The following is a 20,092-nucleotide window of genomic DNA, read 5'->3' as shown; positions in this document are numbered from 1 at the left end:
TTGCCCCTACTTTCAATTCCCAGTACCGAGAAAAAATAATAATAATCAAGATGACTAGGATTAAAGATAAATCTTGAAGTAAAATATGATTTAAATAGATGAGATTTTAATGGGAGCTATAAAAGACCAACAGCAAGAACAAAACAAGAGAAAAGATAGCTAAGATGAAAATTTACAAATTTAACCTAAGGATTCTAAATAATTAAGAGATAAAAATAAAGTTGTTTTGTTTTTTTAGTGGCTCAGTGGGGCCAGGTGAACTAGTAGGTTCTCTGAATTGTCTCCATTTTGGTCCTATTCAGGAAGGAATTGCCCAGAGTTCTTAGCACCTGTGTTGGTTTTCAGGTAAATCTAAAAGGAAGCAAAAGCCCACACCTTCTGGGAACTCTGCCTTATCCCCTGACACTATAGGTAGTCCAGAATACTTCCCTCTGCTCTCTCAGTTCCCATCTCACTGGATTCCAGAAACACAGAACTCCTTATTTATCAATACAAGGAATCCTCACTAGACTAGCTGGGAGTGCAGGAAGATGCCAGAAGATACCTAGACCTGATCACAACTGTCACACACCTAGGGAAAAGGAAGTTAGGTGTTTGATGAAAAATTTCCTGTGTGTGTGTGAGAGAGAGAGAGAGAGAGAGAGACTCTGCCTGTCTACCTGTGTTTCTATGTCCACTAGCCAAATCCTAGTGACCCCACTCCCTCCAGGCATGAAGACTGACCCAGCAGCTGGTAGTCTTCATGAAACAGAAGCTGAGATTTAGAATATTTTTGTAAATGACTAGAGGAGCATCCTTTGCTTCCTCTTCCCTAACCTCACCCTATAAAACCACCATTTCCCCAAAACAGGAAATTCTACTAATTTCTATGGGAAATTTTAAAAAATAATTTACCGAGAAATCTGTTACCAGGGAAATAGTTTCAGGTTGCAAGTAAATGTCTATTTAATACATATTTTTGTTTTTCAAAAACTTAAGAGGAAAAGGGAGGTGGAGGGGGCCACCAGAGACCCCCCACTTCCTTGAGGAGAACCTGGAATGGGAACAGTAACAGGAAACTCGAGGGCCGGTTCTCTCCTGGTGCTGGCAGGGCTGGGTGAGCTGCACTAGCTCTGGGAAGTGGGAATTGGCTTGCTTGAGGGTTGCCCAGAACCAGCTCTCCAGGCTCTGCAGCACAGCCTACTGCTACTCTGGGCAGGGGGTTACGGGAAGAGGGAGGTCAGTTTCTGTTGTTCTTGGATCTGGGGGCAGAAGGAGACAGGGCAGTCTGTCCTGTTTTTATAGCCCTGGCTAGGCACATGCCCACATCCTCAGGTTCCTCCAGGTCCCACAGTTGAAGGTGAGCCCCCAGCAACCCAAGTGTCAGAAGCCCACCCCGGCTTCCCTTGGCCTCCATGCTGACCCCTTCTCTTCCCCTTCCCTCCAGAACTCCACGGAGAGAGATGATCCAACCTAAACAGATCCCTTGGTCCTTACAGAGCAAGGCCCTGACTTCCAGGGTTCACTGCAAGTGACACCTTCCTACCTCCCCTGTCCTGTGTCCCCACCCCTTCCAGGGTCTTCCTCAGTCAGGGCAGGGTTGGAGCCTCCGAGAAGCCCCGGGGAAGAGGGTAGTAGAAGGCTGTCAGCTTCCTTCCTGTGAGGAAGGCAAGTTCTGCAAGCCAGACCCTTGCCCAGCACCAGCAGCACCCTACTCCACAGCCCCTTCCCCTGTATCCACTCAGGGGCAAAGGCTGTGGGAAGCAGGGGAGGTGATGCAAGAGAAAAGCTGGAGTCCAAAAAAACCAGGGCTTGAAACCCCTTTAGTGGGCAATCCACCCCACCCATCAGGACCCCTGAATGCAACAATAGGGACAGCTACCACCCAGCCTCCTTGCAGATATCATTCAGGATTTAGGACCCTCAGCAGAGCCAGACAGAGCAGAGCCAGGAACACCAAGGGTAGCCAGATGTGGGCCTTGATTCCAAAGTATATAGTAGCTCCTTCTGGAAATTTCTGTTGCTACATGCAGGGCATCACGAACTAGGAATAAAGGGGAAGAGAGAGGGATAGAATATCAGGACCACAGGCTCAGGGCCTAGGCACAGCCTGGCTCTACAGAGTCCACAGTCAGAGACTGTTTCTTAGAGTACCCCCTCCTGTCCCACACGTCTCTTACTGTGTTAACTGTACCTCCTGTTGCCAATGGCTTCCAGAATGCCGAAGAAAACTACTGCATCTCCATCACCTTCTTCCACCTCTTCTGGATCATGCACCTGGTCAAGTTGCTGAGCTGTGGGAAGGGAATCTGGACCCTGCTGTGGACCTTCATCAAGTCCTTCCAGGTAGCCAGGCCACCTTCACAATACAGAGGAAAAAACCTTCTGGGATCCTGGGCTGAGCTGGTGTCCCCTGTCCCCTCCTCTGTGACTCCCTGGACCAGAGCTGGCACAGGAAGCGAAGAACTGGGGTTGGTCCTTCCTCTGCTACTCAGCAGCTATGTGAGCACAACTTCCCATGGGGTGCCTTGCTCTCATTTCTGAAATGAAGGATAAAACTAGATATGCAGTTTTCAAAAGCCAATGCCTGGGTCTCCACCTTTCCCTGAAGGCCAGGTACAGAGGGTGGGAGGAGAGAGGAGGTTGAGGTGGTTCTGCTCTCTCCTCTCATTTATGTATTTCTCTTCAAGAATTTCCTGGACAAAGGGGTTCTGTGGGATGGAACAAATAAGAAAAAAACAGGCCTAGATCATCTGCTAACCTCTCTGGTCCCCTCCAATTCTTGCAGTTGCAGAATCTCCTAGTCATGTCTGCTGACCCTCCCTGGTTATGTCCCTGTTAGGGGACAGACAGATGAGGATGGTGGGAACACAAGGTTAAGAGAATATTCTATAAAATGGGCCCACTGTGCTGATCCCCACATACTTTCTTTGCCAAAAAAAACAACTCTCCAGCAGCCCTGGGTGGCCTAAGTGGACAGCGTATGTTGCATTTCTCAGCAAACTGAACAGAGGCAAAGGTCAGGCAGTCAGTGTAGATAACGAAGGATGAGCGAGGATGAAGACGAGTTATCAAAGAGAGAAAAATGGGTTGCTACCAACCTCTGTGCTCCTGCTCCTTCTTGCTCTCAATGGTGTATATGGGGGAAGAAAGGGAAGATAATAATTAAAGCGAGGGATTCTGGGGTCTATTAAAAAAAAGCAAGTTGCACCCCTACCATAGACTTTTGGCTTGGAAGTCCCACTTCTCTTCTGAGAAATCTGTCTCTATTGCTTTCTTAAATAAAACTTGCTCTCTATGCTTTCCTTGGCATCTCCAGGGTGTTTAATCTTCAACACTGGGGAATAAGAACCCATTCTCAATCTCCAATAGACCAGTATCTTCCCTAGCCAAATTCTAAGGGACCCTGGTGTCACTCCACTCCAGGAAAGTAGCCACCTTGAAGGGCCCCAGGATTGCCTAACTACTACAAGGTTAATTTCCTTTCAGTCATCATCCACCTGTAAAAACAGGCTCCCAATCACCCCTGGCAGCCCTGAGGAGTGTTATGTAAGTGTGAAGTTAAAGAGAAGCAAAGTTGTTAGTCCCCTTGCCGGGGTCCAGCCCTAGCAGGAGTCCATGCGTTCCACACTGGTAAACGGGGCGCGGGGAGACAGCGTCGGTGATGGATGGAGAATGAAAGACACAGACTCTAGTTCTGGTGCAATCAATCCCACTTTATTCTGGGGAAGGCTGGGTTTATATACATTTTTCTTCAGGCTTTTATGACAGGCTTGTGATTAATAAAATCAAAGAAATTTCCAAAGCATAGGCAGAAATTGTTTTTACTGAAGGATTATGAGAAAACAGTAACCTTACAGATCATCCTTACCTAATCACAATTGTTTTAAGCATATCTAACTATGTCAATGAGCTAATACAATGTTTATTTCCTTAATATCTAAACTCTATGTGACCTAAGACTATTATTATTCTCGTGGTTAAAGCGATAGACAAATAATCTCATGTGACCATTTCTACTAGGTCCATCTGGTTAATATCTAAATTGCTGAGTTAAGGGCTACAGGAGGGCAGAAGTCCCAATGGTTATTATGTACCAACGTTTATTATAGGGGTGACATATTCTTTGTAGGAAGGAAGGAATGTTGTGAAACCTTATTCTTTTACCTTACCACCACACATAAACAAAACCATCATATGGATTAAACCACCCTGTAGGAGACAGGGGGAGATCTATATCTACCTTCTCTAAGGGCTTGCCATAGATAAAATAAACTAGTCCACATCTAGTAGCTACTGTGGGAGGTGCTTTGTGCTTAGAACTTGGGGAAACATTGTTATCTATAAGTTTCTGTGCCCCAACAGGTTCTGGCTGTGCCAGTAAATGCAGTGTTTGATTTTTTAACATAATAAAAACATTCTCCTGTAGTGAGGTTAACATCACAGGGTTTCAACATGTGTTTTTGTCTCCATGATGTTTTTCTGGAAATTTGTAGAATTATTCCCATCACCTCTAGCAAGATCCTCAGACTGAAGTGAGTAATATATCATTAGGAAAACTCCACAAAATAACATCCAAGCTAGGGAGGCATACATCTGGCATACAATCCTTTTAGGATGAGTCTCTGCAATCATTCTTCAGTGGAACTCTGTCAAGCACTGCAAGGAGAGCCAGGCGCCCCCGCAGTCCCTGGGATTCCTTGGAGATGATTGCAAAAGTCCCTAACTGTGCTCCCCTGGCCTGGCACAGAAGACAGGCCTCTCTCCTCCTGTGCCAGTATCACTCTCAGAGTCCCCAGGATATGGAGAAATATCATCTCCAAAGAACTATCTCCATGTCCCCTGTCCTGGCCAGTCCAGGCCTCAGATAGGACCTGAGGTTGATCTCTGGTCCACGTGTGTCTCTAGCCCAGTGCTTCCTTGCTTTGGAGTCCCCTTCCAAAGTCACTCCCCTCTAGGCAGGGCCACAGAGACCATCTGCTGGACCAGCAGGCAAGGCCCCGCCTTGCACTCTGGGAACCACTGCTCCTCCAGCCAAGCCCAGGCTGACTCCCCACCTAACAAGGAGCTGGGGGAGGGGCAGTTCTCTGGGGACTTGAATCATCAGTCCTAATGCAAGCAGAACTGGGGGCTGATCTGGTCGCTGATCCCTAGGGTAAAAAGCTGGAAGTGCCCATATAGCACAACCCCCTCCATTCGCCCCTCCCCCATTTCCCTGGGCTGGAAAGAGGCAACAGGCTGGGGTGAGTGTGAGGAATGGCAGTTGAATGAGGAACCCAGTGTGGCTTGGTGGGAAAAGCATTGAGTGAACTCGCAGTGCCATCTGGTGGACCGTGGCCACTGGTGATGCATTTCTTAGGATCCCACATGGTGGGCTCCAGGATGCCACAAAAGGAATTGGTGTGGAGGCCATGGTGCATCCCCAGGAGAGGTGGCTGTGATTCTGGAAAATTAAGTTGTCAAATAATATGTTGAGTGAATAAATGTGTGGCACGTGACTCCGCGAGGTAGTGCACCAAGCACTCTGTAGGCCTCTAGTCATTTAAACACCATAAAGTTCCAAGAGGCCATTGTTGTTCCCACATGTCAGATGAGAAAATTGTGGCTCAGAGACTTTCGGTAACTTGCCCAAGCTCCTGTATCTGGAAAGTGGCAGGATCAGGACTCAAGACCAGGAGCTTTCACATTTCTCCTTGTGCAGTGTTTTCACAGCAGTAAAACCTGCCCCAACAAACTGGTGGAGCAAAAGTCAGCTGAAAAAAGAGGGGCATGACCTGCCTTTCTCCACCTCTCTCCCCTGGTGATAATGGCCAGTGTGAAGTGCATTCTCCACCACTCTCTCCTTCCTCATGCAAATATTTATGTGCAGACAGAGGAGGTTCTGCTCCACCTCGACTCTTCTTATGATAGCAGTATTGCACTGCATCCATTTACACAAAAGCCTGCTTTACAGTCAAGCTAGGGACTGGGATGGAGCTTAGTGGCAGAATGCTTGCCTAGCATGTGTGAGGTCTGGAGTTCCAACCCCATCACTGCAAAAGAAAAGAAAAAAAAAAAAAAAAAAAAAAAAGAAAAAAAAAAAGAAACAAAAATTAAAAAAAAAAAAAAAAAAGAAAGAAAAAAAGCTACTGCGGTGGGGATGAGAGACGGGCTGGGACTGAATTAGAGCAAATTATTCTCCATGCTTTTGTGATTATGTCAAAATGTATCCTAATGTTTTATATAATTATATAACTAAAACAAATCATAATTTTTTTTTAAATTGGTAGAATAAGAAATCTATGCCCATTTCTCAGTCTGTCTCCCAGGTGTCCAGTACTTCTGGCTCTTGGAAGTGCCCCTGCCCAAAGTCAGGCAGCAGCTGATGACTGCAGAGATGGGGACACAGGGCTCCTTGGGAAGGGATCCAGCCAGACTGTCCACTGGACCTAATTGACATCCTCTGTGCTTCCTTCCAGGCCCTGCCCTACATGGCCTTTCTGATTGTCATGCTGTTCTTCATCTATGCAGTTACTGGGATACAGGTAGAAAGAGCTCCCCTCCCCCAGCCTCCCCCCACTCCACATCCTCTGCCCCCTACTGCATCTCTTCCCTGCTCCCAGAACCACATTCCCAGCCACGCTGCTCCCTCTCCTCTTGCTCTTGCTCTTGACTGGTCTTCAGAGTTGCAGGAATTGGAATGTCACCCAAAAGAATTCCCTCTGTGCTTCAGAGTGATTGGTCATGGGCAGGAGACACAGCTCAAAATGTTTTCCTTCTCAGGGTCCAAGACTAGGTTTTTGTGACTCTAAGGGCCTGTGAATTATCCTCCACCCAATGGCATTCAGAAACTAAGGACCCAGAGGCAAGAAGAGAGAGGGAAGGGAGAAAGGGAGGAAGGTAGTGTCTCCTCGAATGTGCAGCAGTTCCTGGGGCCTCCCTCACAGATGCCCACAGCTCCTTCTCCTTCCCCAATCCAGACTTCTGCAGCCTCTTTGGAGCTCCTGCTGAGTCCCCTTCAGACTGGGCAGCACTTCCCCAGCCCAGCACTGCACATTGGCCAGGAGCCTAAGCACACTCCCCACTTGCTCACTGCAGAAAGACTGAAGGTTCATGGGTCCAAACCTTTGTGATGAAAAGAGCTAGCTCCCCTGACTCCTGATTAAAGGGCCCGGTTTCCAGGATTGGCATAGCTTTAAATGGCATGGTGGAGGGAGCGGGGAGGCCTCTGATTTCAGGGATGAATTAAGTTTGTCCAAGTTCTGGATCATTCATTTTTACAGCATTCCAAAACTCCCAGAACTGGGGCTGGGGTTGGGGCTCACATGGTAGAGCACTTGCCTGGCACGTGTGAGGCACTGGGGTCCATCTTCAGCACCACATAAAAATAAATAAAATGAAAGGCATTGTGTCCATCTACAACTAAAAAAATATTAAAAATATTTTTAAAATAAATTTGGAAGTTTGCTTGGACATAGGAGCTAAAATGACAAAGAAAAGAAGACAGTGAGCCCTGTGTCCCTGCACAGGAGCAGGTCCTGGTCACAGCCTCCACTGCTGTCAGCCCCAGCTCCTGCTGACTGTTGGGACCTTTGCTGAGGGCCAAGGACACAATTCTTCTTATGTGTGTCCACAGTGAGGTCAGAGGCTGTGTAGGGCCACAGGTGCCAGCCAGATCACATCAGGAGACTCTAGGTTATAGGTCAGTCAATCCCTGGGTCACTGGAACCCCAACCACTGAACAATGGTTGGAAATTGGAATCCTCTTTTCATGGGTCACTTATTTCCTCTTCCTTTCCTTTCCTAGGTGTTGGAAAAATTGCCCTGAATGACACCACAGAGATCAATTTTTAGATCTCCTGACAAGAAGTGCTGCTGCTCTTCAAGTAGGTGTCTGAGGACACAGGTGCACGCATACACACCTGCATGATGACCTGTGACCTGGGTGTAGAAGAACGTGAAGTGAGTAGCGAGAGTGAGAAAGGACAGAGTGGGTGCTCCCCCCACTACCCCTCCCTGACTAGGAAGCTGCTCATTTCATTGTTATTTTTATTAACTTTCCATGAGCAATGTGTTGGACACTGATACCTGCTGGTAACCACCCAAAGCCATTATGGGATCAAAGTAAAATCCTGAAAGCACCCTGTCTTAGAAACTGAACATCTTCCAAATCAAGTTTGTAGCATGATGGCTTTGTGGTCTTGAGCAGGACATCTACCTTCTCTGAGCCTCATTTTCCCCATAAAACCAATATAGGTGTTGATTGCTATACCAGTGTGTGCCATCTGTTGTGTTAGGTGGTTACATTCACCTGTACTTACTTTTATCCTCACTGAAGTCAGCCTTGAGCCTCCACACTTCTTGGAAGGCCACCACCACCTCTGGAATGCTGGGGAAGGAGATGTTTGTTATAGTGCCCTGAGTTGATTTTGAGCCTGTTTCTCCTTCTCATCATGTTTTTGATGATAATCTCATCTGCCTCCAACTTCTTACTTTCCTGCTAATCACAGCCTAGCATTCTGGGGCTCTACCTAGTCCCTGGTGGTAAATAAAAAAAAATTTGTCTTTCCTTGTCTATTTCAGTTCTTTTCATTTACATACCAGGCACAACCTTTTTCTGTTCCCTGGGGTCCCTTTCGTGAAGGTCTGGGACCCTTTATCCAATAGCCCCACCTTCACTGTGTTCTGCAAAACACCTTCCATAAGCCTAAATCTAGTTGTTTTTCAAAATGCATTATATCACACTAGTACAATCCCTAAATATCAATCTGACATCACCACCTCCCTCAGATTATAAACCATCAGAACACAAGGGCCAGGGTAAGCTGCCACTCAACAGCAATCCTCAAGTCCATGCCACATTTAACTACAGAGTTGGACACAGATCTCAGAATGATCACCTGGGCCCATCTCCTCTCCTTTCCTAAAGTTCTTCATGACAAAAGATAATTTTTTTATTTTTGGCAGCACTGGGAATTGCCTCTTGCATGCTTGATGAGCATTTTACCACTGAGCTATATTCCAGGCCAAGGTATATTTTTAAAAGAATAAATCCATACAACCGCTGGGGATAGGAAAACAAACAAACCTGAAAGAGTCCTTAAAGTGAACCAGAAATGTTGAGGGATTCCTAAATAGAAGAAACCAGGTGGGGATCAAATGACAAAGGAACAAGCCCTGAGGAGTGCAGATCTCCAGATGGGGTGAGATATGAGGAAGTGAGAGCAGCCCAGGGAGTCTCCAAGCTCAGGGTGAACAGATACAAGCCACAGGAGAGACCTGGGGCCACAACCTGGGACCCCTGGTTCCTTAGGGATTTACTCTACTGGGGATCATTTGTGAATGCTCACAACTAAGAAGCAAGGGCACTTGATATCATGCTCTTTGGCTTTGGCTATGGTTTCTGGGAGGCAGAGCACCCTCCCTACAGGGACGTACGCCTCAAAAAGAAGCCACCTGCCCAGTCTACCTACAGCACAACTTGTCTTTCTTTTGTGATCCCCAGAGAGGCCTCTAGGAGGAGGACTTTATCCAGAGAGGTGTGAACTGGGTTCTCTATCACAAAGAAAAATCAACCATAATCCCAAAGTATTTGGGAGAAACCAGCATCAAGAAAGAGAGGCTGGAGAGCCAAGATGGTGGACTAGAGGGAGGCCGCATTCCTTGTCGCTCCGTAACTCCGGTTTCAAGCAGAGGATATCTATTTCTTGGTGAGGCAGTTTTGCTGCTTATCGATCCCCTGATGTTTACCCCATTTGTCTACTGTGATGACCTGCAGTCTGCCAGCATATCGATGCCTTTTTTGAGAGCAGATTCCTTACTGTCAGGCGCCTATCATCCGCCATTTGCCTGCCTCTTGCCTGTCCATCGCCTGCCTTTCACCTACCCATCACCCACCACCCAAGGTTCACCTCCCGATTGACAGCTGCCAGCAGACTAATCGCCAATCACCAGTGGAGCGCCTGCTGCCTGCTGTTGCCTGGAAGTTCTCTGTCACAGTACCTGCAGGTCTGAATACACGTGGCTGCCGCCATTTTGAGACAACAGCCAGGCCCCTTAGGACCCCTGGCCGGACTGACTGAGAAAGGTCTCCAGGATCCCTCAGCCTGACTGATCATTCCCTGCCTCTGGGGCCCTCACATTGACTGCTCCCTGCCACCAGGACCCCCAGACCAACTGAATGAGCCCCATCACCGGGACCCCAGACCGACTGATTGCACCCAGCCTCCAGGATCCCACAACCACACCAAACACACCCGACCTCCAGGACCCCTGCCAACCGCATCCCGCCTCCAGGACCTCCAGCTGACCATGTCCACACCCTGAGCTGCAGCTCCCCATTTGCCAACACATTTCGAAGCCAGAGCAGCCATCTTGGATAATCCTGGAAGCCATATAGCTTCGATCTTTAGGTGGGGCAAATCCCATCCTGAGATGCCTGCTGGAGACTTAAACTCATTGTCAGGTAACTCTCATGGATCAGGCTACGGAAGACTGGGAGGTCTGAATACTATATGACTATTATAGTGTAGATTTTCGTTCTTCTCCTTATTGAAAAATTTTAAGTTTTTATTTCTTTACTTTTCTTGCTCTCTTTTCTCTGTTCCCTCAGAGTCTCTTTCTCCCTTTTTGCATACTAACATCTAATTTCTTTTGATTACACTCTCACACTTTCTATTATCTAGAACTTCTGTATATTCTTTTCTTATCCCATTAACAGCTACATCCTACAAGCCTCTGCATCCTCTTTGTCCTCCATTAGAACTGCAGACCTTATTGCAAATCTGTTTGTTATACTGAAGATAATAGTTCAACTCATCCAAATGATCCAATATAATCATATCCTTTAATATTCTGTCATTGGATATTAAAGGAATCCAATGACAGTATGGTAGAAGAAATGTCAGAAAAGGACTTCAGATTATACATGATTAAGATGATTCGCAAAGCAAAGGATGAGATAAGAGAGCAAATGCAGGCAATCAATGATAATACCAACAAGCAGTTGAAAGAGCAACTGCAGGGAGCAAAAGATCATTTCAACAAAGAGATATTCTCAAAAAAAAAAAAAAAAAAACCCAAATGGATATGCTTGAAATGAAGGAAACAATGAACCAAATAAAAAACTCAATGGAAAGCATCACCAAAAGATAAGACCACATGGAAGACAGAACCTCAGACAATGAAGACAAAATATTGAATCTTGAAAATAAAGTTGCCCAAATATAGAAGATGGTAAGAAATCATGAACAGAATCTCCAAGAACTATGGGACATCATGAAAAGACCAAATTTAAGAATTATTGGGATTGAGGAAGGCACAGAGAAACAGACCAAAGGAATGACCAAACTATTCAATGAAATATATCAGAAAATTTCCCATGCCTTAAGAATGAAATGGAAAAAATCAAATAAAAGAGGCTTACAGAACACCAAATGTACAAAATCACAACAGATCCACATCAAGGCACATTATAATGAAAATGCCTAACATTCAAAATAAAGATAGGATTTTGAAGGCCATGAGAGAAAAGCATCAGATTACACATAGGGTAAACCAATACAGATAGCAGCAGACTTCTCAACCCAGACACTAAAAGCTAGAAGGGCCTGGACCAACATATTTCAAGCTCTGAAAGAACATGGTTGCCAACCAAAAACCCTATACCCAGCAAAACTAACTTTCAGATTTGAAGATGAAATAAAATCCTTCCATGATAAACAAAAGTTAAAAGAATTTACAAATAGAAAGCCTACACTACAGAATGTCCTCAACAATACATTCCATGAGGAGGAAATGAAAAACAACAATGTAGGTCAGTGAAGGGAGGAAATACCTTAGAGAAAAACCACTCAAAGGAGAAACCAAGCCAACATAAAAACCAAAAATAAGCCAAATGACTGCGAATACAAATCATTTCTCAATAATAACCCTGAACGTTAATGGCCTAAACTCATCAATCAAAAGACATAGACTGGCAGAATGGATTAAAAAGAAAGACCCAACAATATGCTGCCTGCAAGAGACTCATCTCATAGAAAAAGACATCCACACACTAAAGGTGAAAGGATGGGAAAAAACCTACCACGTACATGGATTCAGTAAAAAAGTGGGGGTTTCCATCCTTATATCAGATAAAGAGGACTTCAAGCCCAAGTTAGTCAGTAGGGATAAAGAAGGACATGTCATACTGCTTAAGGAAACCATAAATCAGGAAGACATAACGATAGTAAATATTTATGCCCCAAACAATGGTGCACCCCTGTACAGCAAACAAATCCTTCTCAATTTCAGGAATCAAATAGACCACAACACAATAATTCTGGGCGACTTTAACGCACTGCTGTCACCACTAGATAGATCTTCCAAACAAAAACCAACCAAAGAAACCATAGAACTCAATAACATAATCAATAACCTAGATTTAATAGACATATATAGAATATTCCATCCATCAAAGAGCACATTCACTTTCTTCTCAGCAGCACTTGGAACATTCTCGAAAATAGATCATATATTATGCCCCAAAGCAGCCCTTAGGAAATACAAAAAAAATAGAGATACTGCCTTGTGTTCTATCAGATCAAAATGGACTGAGAGTAGAAATCAAAGACAAAATAAAAAACAAATTACTTCAACACCTGGGGACTAAATAATATGCTATTGAATGAAACATGGATAACAGAAAACACCAGGGAGGAGATAAAAAAATTCTCAGAGGTCAATGAGAATGATGATACAACATATCAAAATCTCTGAGACACTATGAAAGTGGTACTAAGAGGAAAATTCATTCATGGAGCTCATTCCAGAAAAGAATGAAAAGTCAACAACTAAATGACCTAACATTACAGCTCAAAGCCCTAGAAAAAGAAGAACAGAATAACAGCCAAAGTAGTAGAAGACAGGAAATAATTAAAATCAGAGCTGAAATCAATGAAATTGAAACAAAAGAAACAATTCAAAAAAGTGACATAACAAAAAGTTGGTTCTTTGAGAAAGTAAACAAAATAGACAAACCCTTAGCCACAATCATGACAGACACCACAGAGATACAGAACACAATGAGAAGCTACTTTGAAAATCTGTATTCCAACCAAAGAAACTACCGAAGACATTGACAAATTTCTAGAGACATATGCTCTTCTCAAACTGAACCAGGAGGACATACACAATTTAAACAGATCAATATCAAGCAATGAAATAGAAGAAGCCATTAAAAACCTACCTTCCAAGAAAACCCCAGGATCAGACGGATTCTCAGTCGAGTTCTACAAGACCTTCAAAGAGGAACTCATTCCAATACTTCTCAAAGTATTCCAGGAAATAGAAAAGGAGGGTACCCTACCAAACTCATTCTCTGAAGCTAATATGACCCCCATACCCAAACCAGGTAAAGACACATCAAGGAAATAAAATTTTAGACCAATATCCTTGATGAATATAGATGCAAAGATCCTTAACAAAATATTGGCAAACTGTATCCAAAAATATATTAAGAAAATCGGGCACCACGATCAAGTGGGGTTCATCCCTGGAATGCAAGGATGGATTTACGGATGATTTACATCCGTAAATCAAAAACATAATCCATTATGTCAGTAGACTTAAGGATCAGAATCACATCGTTATTTCAATTGATGTAGAAAAAACATTTGACAAAATACAACACCCCTTAATGCTCAAAACACTAGAAAAAATAGGGATAGTAGGAACATACCTGATCATTGTAAAGGCTATTTATGCTAAGCCCATGGCCAACATCATTTTTAATGGAGTAAAACTGAAAGAATTCCCTTTAAAAACGGGATCAAGACAGGGATGTCCTCTTTCACCATTTCTGTTCAACATTATCCTCAAAATCTAGCCAGTGCAATTACACAGACTAAAGAAATTAAAGGGATACGAATAGGAAAAGAGGAACTTAAGGTGTCGCTATTTGTGGATGACATGATTCTATATTTAGAGGATCCAAAAACCTCCTCCAGAAAACTTCTAGACCTCATCAATGAGTTCAGCAAAATAGCAGGCTATAAAATCAACACGTATAAATCTAAAGCATTTTTATATGCAAGCGATGAAACATCTGAAAGGGAAATGAGGAAAACAACTCCATTTGCAATAGCCTCAAAAATAAAATAAAATACTTGGGAATCAATCTCACGAAAGAGGTGAAAGACCTCTACAATGAGAACTACAGAATACTAAAGAAAGAAATTGAGGAAGACCTTAGAAGATGGAAAGATCTCCCATGTTCTTGGATAGACAGAATTAATATTGTCAAAATGGCCATACTACCAAAAGTGCTATACAGATTCGATGCAATTCCAATTAAAACCCCAATGATGTATCTTACAGAAATAGAGCAAGCAATCATGAAATTCATCTGGAAGAATAAGAAACCCAGAATTGCTAAAGCAATCCTTAGCAGGAAGAATGAAACAGGGGGTATCACAATATCAGAACTTCAACTATACTACAAAGCAACAGTAACAAAAACGGCATGGTATTAGTACCAAAATAGACAGGTAGATCAATGGTATAGAATAGAGGACACAGACACAAACCCAAATAAATACAGTTTCTCATACTAGACAAAGGTGCCAAAAAATATGCAATGGAGAAAAGATAGCTTCTTCAACAAATGGTGCTGTGAAAACTGGAAATCCATATGCAGTAGAATCAAAATAAACCCCTATCTCTCACCCTGCACAAAATTCAACTCAAAATGGATCAAGGACCTCGGAATCAGACCAGAGACCCTGTATCTTATAGAAGAAAATATAGGTCCAAATCTTCAACATGTCAGCTTAGGATCAGACTTTCTTAACAGGACTCCCATAGCATAAGAAATAAAAGCAAGAATCTATAAGTGGGATAGATTCAACCTAAAAAGCTTTCTTTCAGCAAAGGAAACTATCAGCAATGTGAAGAGAGAGCCTACAGAGTGGGAGAAAATATTTGCCACACATACTTTAGATAGAGCACTAATTTCCAGAATCTATAAAGAACTCAAAAAACTCTACACGAAGAATACAAATAACCCAATCAACAAATGGGCTGAGGAAATGAACAGACACTTCGCAGAAGAAGATATACAAGCAATCAACAGATATATGAAAAAATGTTCAACATCTCTAGTAAGAAGAGAAATATAAATCAAAACTACCCTAAGATTCCTTCTCACCCCATTAGAATGGTGATTATCAAGAATATAAGCAACAATAGGTGTTGGCAAGGATGTGGGGAAAAATGTACACTCATATATTGCTGGTGGGTTTGCAAATTAGTGCAGCCACTCTGGAAAGCAGTGTGGAGATTCCTTAGAAAACTTGGAATAGACCCACCATTTGACCCAGCTATCCCACTCCTCGGCCTATACCCAAAGGACTTAAAATTAGCATACTACAGAGATACAGCTACATCAATATTCATAGCTGCTCAATTCACCATAGCCAGACTGTAGAAGCAACCTAGATGTCCTTCAATTGATGAATGGATAAAGGAACTGTGGTATATATATGCCATGGTATATTACTCAGCTATAAAGAATAATAAAATTATGGCATTTGCAGTCAAATGGATCAAATTGGAGAATATCACGCTAAGTGAGTTAAGCCAATCTCAAAAAACCAAAGGACTAATGATCTCACTGATAAGCGGATGATGACACCTAATGAGGGGTGGGAGGGTTAGTGTTAGGGTTTGGGTTAGGGTTAGGGTTAGGGTTAGGGTTAGTGAGGTGGGTAAGAATGGAGGAAGGAAGGACTGTATAGAGGGAAAAGAGGGGTGGGAGGGGTGTGGGGGAAGGGAAAAAATAACAGAATGAGTCAAACAACATTACCCTCTGTAAATTTATGATTACACAAATGGTATGCCTTGACTCCATGTACAGAGGAACAACATGTATCCCATTTGTGTACAATAAAAAAAGAAAAATAAATATTGGGATTTTGATGAATATACAATTATGTTTAAAGAGCAGTTCTTTTTAAAAAGATATTTACATTAAAAATGCTTATTATTTCTATTATTTACATCTTCCCAATTTACCACAGTCTATCCTGAGTCTGAAAACCAACAACTAAAATTTAAATTTTGTATTAGTCAATTTCAAACTTTCTTTACTGTTATTTACAATTTTAAAAACATAAGAGACATCAGTATGCAAATACATTCACACTTTACCCTCACAAATACACTTATTTTGCTGAAATACATCTCACTAAACATTTGTCCTTCCTGTTTGTAATGAATGTAATACTGTCCTATTTCATCATAGTTCATTAAAGAATAACCCATTAAATTGATCCCAAAACCCACCTGTGGGTTCTCTTCCTAGGTGGTAGAGTATGACATGCTCCGAGGGCCACAACACATCAGCCGTAACAACTGCATTTTACACGTGTGCATCCCTACACACGTGAGTGTGTGTGAATGTGTGGTGTGCGTGCCTCCAGCTAGACATAAGACTCTGTAGCATGTGCAGGCCGTGGCCATTTCCAGGTGCAGTGGTTGCTGCCACATGTATTCCCATATGGGGATCCAGGGCACAAGTTCTAAGTCCTGATGTGACCCAGCACATGGGCACCCCACTCACCACACTGCCCTGTTTCCCCGTGAACACTATGGGGTTTTCCTGTTTTGATCAATCTGAGGTCAGACATCCAGGAATCACAACTAGAGAAGAAAAACAAGAGCCATGTGTTCTGAGAACATACCCAGGCAGCCTCCAGTGAAGCTACTGGGCTGCCAGGAAGGGTTTGAGCCTTCAGAAAACTTCACTGTTCATTGGAAAAGGCAAAGCCTTTAAAACAGGAGGCAAAATAGTTCACCTCCCATCCCTGAAAATTATTAGCAATTGAACATGGACAATTTAGGTGATTTTACTTGGAATGAGTTTCTCCACTCTAAGTGGAAATAACACTACTTAACATACAGATTTTACAACACTGATCTCTTACGGAAGTAAAAAACTAGTATATAAAAACCACCTAACACTATGCCTGGCAAAAGATAGGTATTTGAGTATTATTTCTTCCTTCATGCTATCTGGGCTGGATAAGGTAGCCCTAAAACCAAATAGAACCCTAATAATCAATTTCTTGTCACAAAGGTTCCAGAACTCCCAATCAAGAACACTTGACAGATGATACTAGAGTTTTATACCAAAAATATAAAAGCTTTTGTCTCTTACACCAAGTTATTTAACTTTATTCTGCATACTGATATCAATGCTACTTTGATTTTTAAGACTATTTCTGTAGAGTGGAGTGGCAAAAACAGCCATCTGGATCCTGCCCACTGGTGTACTTGTTTCCTCAACAAGTACAGTTCTGGGCCCTTTCTTCAGGATGCCACTATATCCCCAACTATGGCCCCTAAGTATTGTGGGCACCCATAATCTTTCCAGTCTACTAATCCACCTGGCTACCAGAGGAATACACATTGCTACAGATTGATTGTGCCCAGGGCCACCACTGATTGATACAGGATCTCTACTTAAGTCAAACTGAGCCAATAGGACTTCCTTACTTGAGATCAACTGAGTATAAAGCTCTGATAATATCTGTGAACTGCAGCAATGTATACATAAAATAGAGAAAATCTGTAGTTAAACCAATAAATACTAGAAAGAACCAGAGAAAGGAGATAAACAGGAGACCCCAAGAATCCTTTGGCTATCCACATGCCTGCACTGGGTTCCTTGAGTCACTCTGGAACCCTTATAATAAATTCTCTTTTGCTCAATCTAGTTCAAGTTGTATTTCTATCACTTGCAACCAAAAGAATATTAAAATATGCTCACCATTCATCAGTTTGCAATGATAGTTCTAAATGTTAGCTAAGCATTTTTGTCTCTTGTACTTTTTCCATATATTTTGATTCATTTAGTAATTATTTATTGAGTCTCAGCTATGTGCCAGATACTGTCTCCTTTAATCTTCACAACACCATGAATTAGCCTTTATTATTACTGTTTTATAGCCAGGAAACAAAGACTAATGGAGTGAACAGTCCAGTCACACAGCTAATATGTAACCCTGTCAGCCCTAAAGAGCTTGTTTCCTTTGTAGGCTGTCTCTCGCCTGTAAGGAGCAGCCTTTGGTCTATCTCAGCTCTCCAAGAGCCCTGCCATGGGGCCTGTCACTTCCTGCAGTTTCTGACTCCTGAACCATGCACTGACCTTCTTTGGTTTTAGAACATCTTGCTTCCACACAACATTTTATTCCAACAATGTTTGACCACACAGACATGTGATTTCTATCCAATGCTGTTCTATACACCCTGTCTTGAGTCTTATGAGAAACTAGAGAAAAATGTCATGAAGAGGGAAAAAATCATTTCTCTGGTATTTTCCTCCTATCCAGTATTATTCACCTGCCCAGACCCCGGCACTGGGGAAAAACTCCACTAGGGAAGGAAGAGGGCCACACCCAGCATGGCTGTGAAGCCATTCCCAGAATCTGTAGCTCCCCAATCTCTCTGGAGGGAAGTTACATGTGTGGCCAGAAAAGGAAGACAGAGAATGTGGAGTTTGGAAGGAAGCGTGTGAAATGTACTTGCAACTAAGACACTCCACACTACTGACATTTGGGAATCGACACTTTCTTTAAAACTGCCTTCCCTGGGAATATCTTCTTCAATAGTTGCACATCCATAAAGAAAGACAATCACCCCAATTACAGAAGATGGGATGAGGAATGACGTATATAACTCCAGTCAGACAAAATACAGCCCATTTTTTTTCTCCAAAGTATTTTCTAGGAAAGAAAGAAAGAAAAAATGAAATGCATATTAAGAACATCATATACTTGTTTTTATTCTATATCTAACAGTGATCAGTGTAAATACACATTTGTTCTTATAATAAACACAAAGGGATGTAGGTTACTTGCAAAAGGGAGAACCTTGGTGCTCAGAATCAACAACTGGTCCATCTTTTCTGAAATTAACTGTATTCCATGGGAATCACATATAGACGCCTGTCTTGGCTGTTCCTGTGAAATAATATAGCTGAAAGAAGAAACCAGCTTTAATGGCAAACTAAAAATATACCGTCCTTATTTTATGTTTTGATTACCTATCTATTGGTGGGAGAGGAATGTTGAAATCACCTGATATTATTGTATTGATGGGGAAAGGGAAGAACTGTGGAATGAAATAGGTCAAATTATGTTATGTGCATATATGAATATTCCATAGTAAATTCCACCTTTATACATATCTATAAAGCACCACATAAAAATGATAGATAAATAGAAGGAATACCAGTTAGTTAGAAGAAGAGAAATAGGAGGGGAAGGAAAGAGGAAGTACTGAAGAATGCATATTATATTTCATGCATGTATAATTATTGAAAATGAATTCCACTATTATACATAACTATAATGCACTTATAAGAACATTCAAAAGTAAAATCAAGTTATTTTACACACACACAAACACACACACACACACACACACACACACACACACACCCTGCAAATAATGGCATTTTTACCAAACAAGAATAATATCTTTTTTTTCTTCATTTCAACCTACAGAAAACACACTTTTTGGAATCAACTTATATAAACAAAACACACAAACTGTGTATTTGGGCATGCATACTTATAAACACAAACATACACACACTCCTCAGAAAATCATTACAAGAAATTCAATAAAGTATTGGTTATGGTTTCTAAGGATGATAAACTTATGTGTGATGATTTTGGTTTATTTTTGTAACTTCTTTACTGAGGTATGATTGGCGTACAAAAAAACCTACATATTTAACTTACAGAGTATGCTAAGATAACAATCAGAACAATCAGACCATAAATGTATCCATTGCCTCCAAGTTTCCTTCTGCTTCTGTTCCTTTTTTTAAATTTTATTTTTTCTTCTGTGTTAAGAGCACTTAATGTAAGATTTATCCTATTAGCATGATTTTAATTACACAATACACTATTGTTAACTACAGGCTCTATGTTGTACAAAGAACTCTGTAACTTGTACACTTGGCACAATGAAAACTTTTTACCCTATGTCTGACATCCTTCTGTTTTCCCCTCCTTGCAGACCCTGGTAACCACCCTTTGGTTCTATGAGTTTGATAATTTAAAATTTCTCACAGATTATGCAATTT

At 42.3% G+C, this 20,092-nt stretch overlaps 1 protein-coding gene and 1 long non-coding RNA gene across 2 annotated transcripts in view; one reads left to right on the top strand and one right to left on the bottom strand.

Annotated features, from left to right (window-relative positions):
• The window catches only part of LOC306661376 (voltage-dependent L-type calcium channel subunit alpha-1C-like), a 448,729-nt gene that overhangs the window by 19,343 nt on the left and 409,294 nt on the right, over positions 1–20,092 (top strand). The window contains exon 2 of the mRNA XM_079140354.1: positions 2,197–2,325. Coding sequence (XP_078996480.1) covers positions 2,251–2,325 — 75 coding nt within the window. The 5' untranslated portion in view covers positions 2,197–2,250. The remainder of the gene's footprint in view (positions 1–2,196; positions 2,326–20,092) is intronic.
• LOC306661381 overlaps positions 1–20,092 on the bottom strand; it is a 448,014-nt gene that overhangs the window by 72,180 nt on the left and 355,742 nt on the right. The window lies entirely within an intron of this gene.

Source organism: Sciurus vulgaris, assembly GCF_902686455.1.
Source record: "Sciurus vulgaris genome assembly, chromosome: 5".
Classification (NCBI taxonomy): Eukaryota; Metazoa; Chordata; class Mammalia; order Rodentia; family Sciuridae; genus Sciurus; species Sciurus vulgaris.
This window is presented reverse-complemented; position numbering and strand designations above follow the sequence as displayed.